This window comes from Cylas formicarius, unplaced genomic scaffold, assembly GCF_029955315.1.
Source record: "Cylas formicarius isolate icCylForm1 unplaced genomic scaffold, icCylForm1.1 PGA_scaffold_10__41_contigs__length_53128322, whole genome shotgun sequence".
In the NCBI taxonomy this organism is placed as follows: Eukaryota; Metazoa; Arthropoda; class Insecta; order Coleoptera; family Brentidae; genus Cylas; species Cylas formicarius.
This window is the reverse complement of record NW_026844214.1, coordinates 8,092,219-8,100,061: the sequence shown is the minus strand read 5'-3', so window position 1 is coordinate 8,100,061 and position 7,843 is coordinate 8,092,219. Positions and strand designations below refer to the sequence as shown.

The following is a 7,843-nucleotide window of genomic DNA, read 5'->3' as shown; positions in this document are numbered from 1 at the left end:
ATGGTTATTTGTTCAATTGAAAAACATCTTCAACTCGTGAAAACTAGTTATTATTCTGCTTATGAATTCTCTGAATAAAAGCGCTAAACCAAACTCTTGTTCTGCACATCGCATGTGAGCTGGTGGATAAGCCTAAAAATAGGCTAACGTATTTTTCTACTAAAGTATGTAAAATACCTAATTACCCACCGATCTAGCGTGCGAGAAGCATCACTTTACCACATCAGTTTCGTTTCCTACAGATCAGAGCCACTTCGGACGTTTCCGTAATTTTACCGCACGGATCTGGGAGCAATCGGATTTTTTCGGAAATATTTCCCACGCTTTGAATTTTGACGTTTGTCAATTCTGACGGTCATGTCAGTAATAGTATATTATGCAAGAAGTGCTGTAAACGGCATTTGACTCACGAGTTTATTTGACACGAGCGGAACGCAGCGGAGCGAGTTTTTAATAAACTAATGAGTTAAAAAGTTTACCGAATGTGTTGCATACTATACTTTTTCTACGACCGTAAGATTTTGCGTACATTTTCGCAAAACAACACGAATGCATTCACTGACATGACCGTTAGAATTGACAGACGTCAAAATTCAAAGCGTGGGAAATATCTCCGATCCCATTGCTCCCAAATCCGTGCGGTAAAATTCCGGAAATGTCCGAAGTAGCTCGGATTCATGGGGAACGAAACTGACGTGGTAAAGTGACGCTTCCCGCACGCTAGATCGGTGGGTAATTAGGTATTTTACAGACGGGAGTAGAAAAATGTATTTGTATTGTTTTGCGAAAATGTACCCAAAAACTAACGGTCGTAAAAAAAGGTATAGTATGCAACATGTTCGGTAAACTTTTTAACTCACTCGTTTATTAAACTCGCTCCGCTCGTGTCAAATAATCTCGTGTGTCAAATGCCGTTTACTGCACTTGTTGCATAATATACTATTATATTATCGTTTTTCTGTGACGGGCTTGGAAAAAAAAACTTACTAACAAATATGTCAAAACAAATCGATTTTAGAGAAAATTGCTTTTATTTCGAAAAATTGAACATTTAGTTTTAGAAATGTTTACGTAAATTGAAATGTATTTTGGAAAATTTGACTGTTTTTCCAATTTTGTATAAGGCGCTACATTATTGATTTTTTTAACACCCCGTACATCGCATTTTACAGAAATCTAGTGCCCGGGAAGCTGACAAACTGCAGCCACAATTTCAGCATTCAAAATAGTGAAGTACCAAAACTAACAAAAACTAAACCGCAAGTATTAAAAAATAAATCTAATTCATAAGATTTATGTGATTTATAATTCAAAATATTGATAGAAAATCGAAAAAAATCGGTTACAGTGGAAACTAAAAGCAATTCTTATTTAAAACTGATTTTGGTTGAACTAAAGCTCGGTGTGGTATATATACTGCTGTCAGTAAATCTCAATTGAAAGAAAAAAAAGTCGAATATAAAACTATCTACATGTACTTATTAAAACTATTTTATTATATTACTATTGCAGGAATTAAACAATATTTATTTATATTAATTCCCTCCGCTGTCTCGAACTGTTTTGAACGGTGAAAAGACAGTCAGTGGGCCATTATCTTGCTAATGTCCCATTTCATTGGTTTAAAAAATCAACGTCGATCAGTATCCATCGCTTCAAACCGACATTATTCGTTATTGTAATTTTTCGTTTTATTTAAATAGATGCATGTGCCTTAAGTTACATTGTGCTGATGCTTATCACAGACGCCTTTTTAACTCTTTCGGAATGTATGGCTTTATCTATAGGACCGTCCCACGACTGACGAGTGGCTGAAGCCATAAAGAAAAACAAAGTTGCAGTAAAAATAGAGATTGCAGCACAAACTATAAATATTGTTCTCCATTGAGTCGCATCGTTCTGATAAAAAAAAAACATTAACTATACGCAATGTCGCTCGGCGCGTAATCTTACCTGATCAGCGACAATGAATTGCACTAAAAGAGGCGAAAAAATTGCGATAGTCTGAGACGGGGAGTTGACGATTCCCATTAGAACTCCTGAAAATCGAGGAGACAAGTCCATGTGGTTTATTTGCGAACCACTGGTTTTGATGGCTGAAAATATACTGGTCGACAGCAATATGGCAACTGCTATATACGAATGTGCCCGAGACAGGTACGATATGGCTATCAGACATACCGAATGACCAACGTTGCCTAAAAAGGTCATTTTACGTGAAACGTGAAAATATTATCCATAATAGTACGTGCCGATACCAGCAAACTATATTTACAATTTCTATCAACTAAATATTTACCTACCGATAATTTCGGACATCTTTCGTGCAGTTACTGTAGAGATGTAACCTCTGCCGATGACGTAATCAGCAATAATTCCCCAAACAAAGCAGAGAATCAAATATAAAGCCGGTGCGACGCCATTAACTATCCCATTCTAAAAATATAAGTTAAAATGTTAATGCAAATAGGTATAATGTAAACCTAAAGGAAGTTTTTAAATCTAGTAGTTATTTATGAATACCTACTACAAACAAAAACTATGTTATGCGACAGACTTTAAACCTTTTTTTGAAAGTTGATAAACTCTATCTTGAAACGTTAATTTTCAAATGTACTCTTATTTGTGTACACTTTAAGTCACAAATGATCTCTTAAAGTTTCATAGTGACCTTTCTCCATATCCTTAATAAGGAAAGAGGAAAAACACTGATGCACAGTCGGGTCAAGAATAAATGACGAGTACCAGTAAATTATGGAGAAGTCTAGGAAAAACTGCCTTTTCCTATACCTTTTCAAAAAATGATGCAGAGAAGAATGTTACAACTGAGCAAAACATACGACTTCTTTATCTGCTTTGAGGGCATATTTGCTAATGGTCTAGCTTAGCTCTATAGCAATTTATGCACCACTTACAGAAGATGATATCAGCAGATTAGAGATCCATTTCACATTCACATTTCACATTCAAGTCAAATGTTCAAAATGTAATAAAATCACAAATTTTATGCATAAAACATTTTCTAATGTATATTTATTGTAAAAGAAGAAATTGCACTTATATATAAGGAAATTGATAACTATGTTAACAAAATTACTAGTCGCTATGATTATCAACCAATTACGAGATTCTCTTCAATGTCGTTATTACAGATTTTGACTATACTATAGTAATATAAAGCGTTTGTGAGCAAAAAAAATGAATTTAAATATTCCTTACCATTTTCAGATCAAGGTTCATAATTTTATCCAAATAGGTTGGCAATTCCGTTATGGACATTGCCGACACCCACGAATTGCCAATGGTTGCTAAAAAAATAGCCCAAACAGGTCTTGACGAGAATATTTCTTTCCAAGGGGTAGCTATTACCTACGATTAAGTACAATAAACTAATTAATAAAACCATAAAAGTAAGTCATCAAAGTATTTGGTACAAGTTCAATTTAGTGAGAGTTTCGATTTTTACTCACTTCTTTTTCCTTATTTTGTCCCAGTGAGTTTTCTAAATACGTTTTTTCTTCTTCAGATATATAAGGATGAGATCTGGGACTATCTTGACCTAAACTCCACCAAAGTACACACCAGCCGATTCCCGTACTCCCCAAAATGTAAAAAGATCCAGGCCAACCCATCGATGATGATGATATGTACCCTGTTGCAACGGATGCAAAAATTTGACCCAACGCAGTACCTAAAAGAAACGTGTGTTACCCATCAACACGACGACGTATAAAAATATCGTTTTTAAATTACATTCATCAATTATTTAACTTCTCAGTTTTAGAAGGCTACAAATTCATTTAAAACTTTAAAATACCAAAGTTTGTGTTTTAGGATCCTAAAGCAAAAAAAAAATGTCGTCATCAATATCCGAAGATAAGTACACAAGGTGTTTCAAGACAATTCCAAAAATTTTAATTGGTTGATTTCATGCTACAAATATGGAGATAGAAGATTTTATTTTTTTTTTATTTTTAAAACGGAAAAAGATAGAACGACATTTACTGCCTATCTGCACTGCCTGCATATTATCTAACTTTTTTAGAGTGTGTAATTTGGTTTGGTCATTCTTCTTAACAAGATTTAAAGAATAATTTACGTAATGGCATGGAAAAAATAATTTGTTGTTTCGACCTGCTTTAATTGTTAAGAGGCGATAAGTTTCATGGACACAAACATAAAAGACAAAATGTATCTTTAAAAAAAGAAGAAGAATTATAAGCGTTGTTTAATTCACTCCTACATATTCGAAAAACGTGGTTAAAGATGCACAAAGTGCATTATTCGAATAATGATACTTCCATAAAATTTTAATCAGGGAATCACTTATGAATTTTTGACATTTGACATACCTTGCATAGTAGGAAGTACACAGTTTGGGCAAGAAAAAACTAAAAAACAAATTCATTTTTTAAAACTTATTTAAACGGAACTCCCTTAATTTAGAGTATTTTGGTCAAATTTGAAGCTTTCTGTGCATATTGCAATTTCCGACATCTTGTAGGTGTCATTTTAGTAATTGTTTATATTGGACGTTTTGACTGAGTATCGCCAAGGCCATAAACAACTCAAGTTGCAGCCACCTCGTCTTATAATGTCTGCACTATTTTGCGTGCAATATTTGCAGCAGCCTGAGTTATCGGAAAACGATTAGATCAAACGATACTTTATCAGCTACGTAAACAAAAAACAAATATTCATGTCTACCACTCTATTGTACTCATGCACATCGTTTACTTGAGATAGGCAACACACTCTTGGAAAAAAATTCTTATTATTTACTTTTGGTTCCAGGAATTTGTCTCAGATAAAAGATCAAATTGTCTTCTCCATTTTTTTTTTCATAGTTGCTTCGTAACCTGTATTATCGGCATTAAGCAGGGCCTCTATATCTCTAGTAGAACTGTATGAATAAAACACTGGCTGCAAAGACGGTAACAATTTTCTAGACAAATAAGATCTTCTCCGCATGCAACTCAATTCAACACACTAATCTGCACTTAGGGTCATTTCCTTCTAAACATCCACACACGTGACCCCCTAAAACGTTTAAATTCGCGCGATAGCCATAACAGTTTCTAAATTGGAAGGTGTCAGGTATGTTCAATGGACAGTTTGAGATGACTAAATGGTGTGAAACCTGTTTCTGATACGTATCAACTAATTATTGTAACAGTATTTTACACCCTGTGCCTAAGATACAGCGTTAGGGTAAGCATTTTAGAACCCATGCTTCAATGTTGGAGCCGTATATTAGTAAATCACCCTGTATAGTAGCAATATGGTTAAAATCCAACGAAAGAACCCTCAAGGCCTTAATTTGAGCAAAAACCGGATAACAATGACAATTTCACATAAAACAAAAGAGTTTAAAGTCACGGGAAAGTATGTAAAAAGTGAAACTCACCTGAGTAAACAAATGTCGACAACTGCGTTCTTTCTTCCGCAGGTGCCCATCTTCCTAAAATATTGTGGGCGGAAGGAAACAAAAAGCCTTGGGACAACCCTTGTCCAATTCTGCAAATCATGACACCAACAGATCCGAGGTATTCAGCCCCAGTAGGGATCAGCATAAATATCACGCTGTTTATGAAGAATGCCGTTAGGAGGATGTACTTTATCCCATAAAGTCGGCCCAGGTAGCCAGCAAGAACTTGTAACCAAATGTATCCCCAAAAGAACGATGACAGGATCACGCTTGTATTATCCCAGTCGTAGAACTACAATTGTTGTCATGAGTAAAAAAGTTTCAATTAAAAATGAAACAATTAAGTCTCTGCTTAAAATGTGTACTTATAAAGTCGTACATTTTGTTAGACTAATTAACAATATTACAGAAGAAAAAATATTTTCAAAATTGCCATTTTTAACCAGCTTCTTGCGGATAAAATTGACAATATATACTTTTCTTAAACATCCAAATAAATAAAAATTAACAAACCCATTAACTGAATAATTTTGGAAATAAATAAGAACTAAAAGTTCAGATTTCCACGAAATTTGATAAAGACACGGTGTTGTCGAAACAATTGTCATGTCGTAATATATAATTTCGTGGAAATCTGAACTTTTAGTTCTTATTTGTTTTGATAAATGGATTTTCATCAAGTAAAAGCCACCTCAGTTCAATTTTTGAATAATTTTGGGTTTTAGATTTAATTTTTGATATGCTTTTTGAAACAGGCTTAATATACATACGGGTATATCTGGATTAGATGATACGTCGGTAGTCATTGCAACAATAGCAACAGATAGGCTACTCCGCATTGCATATCCTATCGTCAGGAAAAGAAAGGCCAAAATAATTTGAACGTGTCTGACTCCAAAAGTCGGTACTGGAAATTGTGTCGCTAAATTACTACAATATTTGAATTTATTGGTACTTACCATTCTTGTTTAAGTTGGTGTAATATTCAGTTTTTTCACTCTTAACATTAGAGCTTGCTCCGTCACGTTCCATCAGATGTCAACATTTATTGGCCAACGATAATGTAATGGTTTACTTGGTTCGATGTTTGATCGCTTTATAAATTTTTCGATTAATCTGTAAATAATTACGCAAAAAACGTCTCGAGAATGTGTTTTAAGTAGTTTATTTGTTTGAAGTGTATGATTCTCATTCAAATGTACTGGATCACAACTGCTGTACAGATTTGCATTTAAAGTGTGGAATCGCTTGATATAAGTGATACAAAAATTCAAGGAAATATCGCATAATTATCTAAAAAGATAAAGAAGGGAACTGTTGATATGGTTTCTTTACGCGTCGTCGGATTGACTTTCAAAATTAAATATTGTCTTGCTTTTGAAAGGCTCGTATTAACACCAGCTCTGCAAAACCCTTAAATAAATGAACCAACACTTGAATCGCTCGACACATTTTTTTGTAAATATTGATTGATAAATCGATAAAACTCTCAGAGAACAAGACAAGCGACTTAAATATTAATTTAAACATTGAACTGACGTGGCTTTTACTTGATGAAAATCCATTTATCAAAATAAATAAGAACTAAAAGTTCAGATCTTCAAGAAATTATATATTTTGACATGACAATTGTTTCGACAAGACCGCGTCTTTATCAAATGTAATATTTACAAAAACTACCTGGTACTATACCGAAAAATAACCATAAAACCTTAAATAATGTTTTTGTGAGAATTTAAGTTGAATAAAGGAGAGGCATTTAAATCTAATTGATCGTTAAGCAATACATTCGAATGTCTCATTTTGTTAATCTCCATGGCTTCCGATAAATTTAATTTTCTACTTTTTGTGGCTGTACGTAAAATATCAAAATTGTCGTCAAAAATGTGTTTTTCTGTGTTTAAGGGTGTAGCATAATTAGAATCTTGACTATTGTTTTTAAAACGCACTTTTATGTTCGTTAATGCGTTTCTTGAAGGATCTACCTGTTTGTCCAGTATAAATTTTAGGATAAGATCCGCATTTCAACCTGTAGACACCTGATTTTTCATATTTTGGACATTTCGTTTTATTGTTTTTTAAAAAAATGTTATGTTAGTAATTGTTTTAAATTGTTCATGTTCTGTATTAGGTTTCAGATAAATAGAGTTTACTGTTGTCTGGATTTGTTTTTTATTTATAATATTATCTATAATGGGCGGATTCTAGAAGTTGTTCAGTGCAATTTGTTTAATTATATTAAGTTCTTTGTTGTAATTTTCTGTTGAGAGTGGCGTATTAAGAAGTCTGTGTATAAAAGAATGAAATGCAGCCATTTTGTATGTATAGGGATGATTTGAGCTGTTATGTATGACTGTGTCCGCGTGTGAAGGTTTATGATAAATTTTATATGATTATGTAGTGATGTAGTATGAT

At 33.5% G+C, this 7,843-nt stretch overlaps 1 protein-coding gene across 1 annotated transcript; it reads right to left on the bottom strand.

The window, feature by feature from the left end:
• Positions 1-1,434: 1,434 nt before the first annotated feature.
• On the bottom strand, positions 1,435-6,472 carry LOC132704778 (putative inorganic phosphate cotransporter). Its single transcript, XM_060675023.1, has 8 exons — positions 6,388-6,472; positions 6,199-6,335; positions 5,408-5,720; positions 3,471-3,691; positions 3,220-3,369; positions 2,304-2,436; positions 1,954-2,198; positions 1,435-1,899 (listed from the first exon to the last, which is right to left on the bottom strand). The coding sequence occupies exons 1-8, from the start codon at positions 6,458-6,460 to the stop codon at positions 1,720-1,722; spliced, it is 1,452 nt and encodes a 483-aa protein (XP_060531006.1). The 5' UTR covers positions 6,461-6,472; the 3' UTR covers positions 1,435-1,719.
• Positions 6,473-7,843: the final 1,371 nt, after the last annotated feature.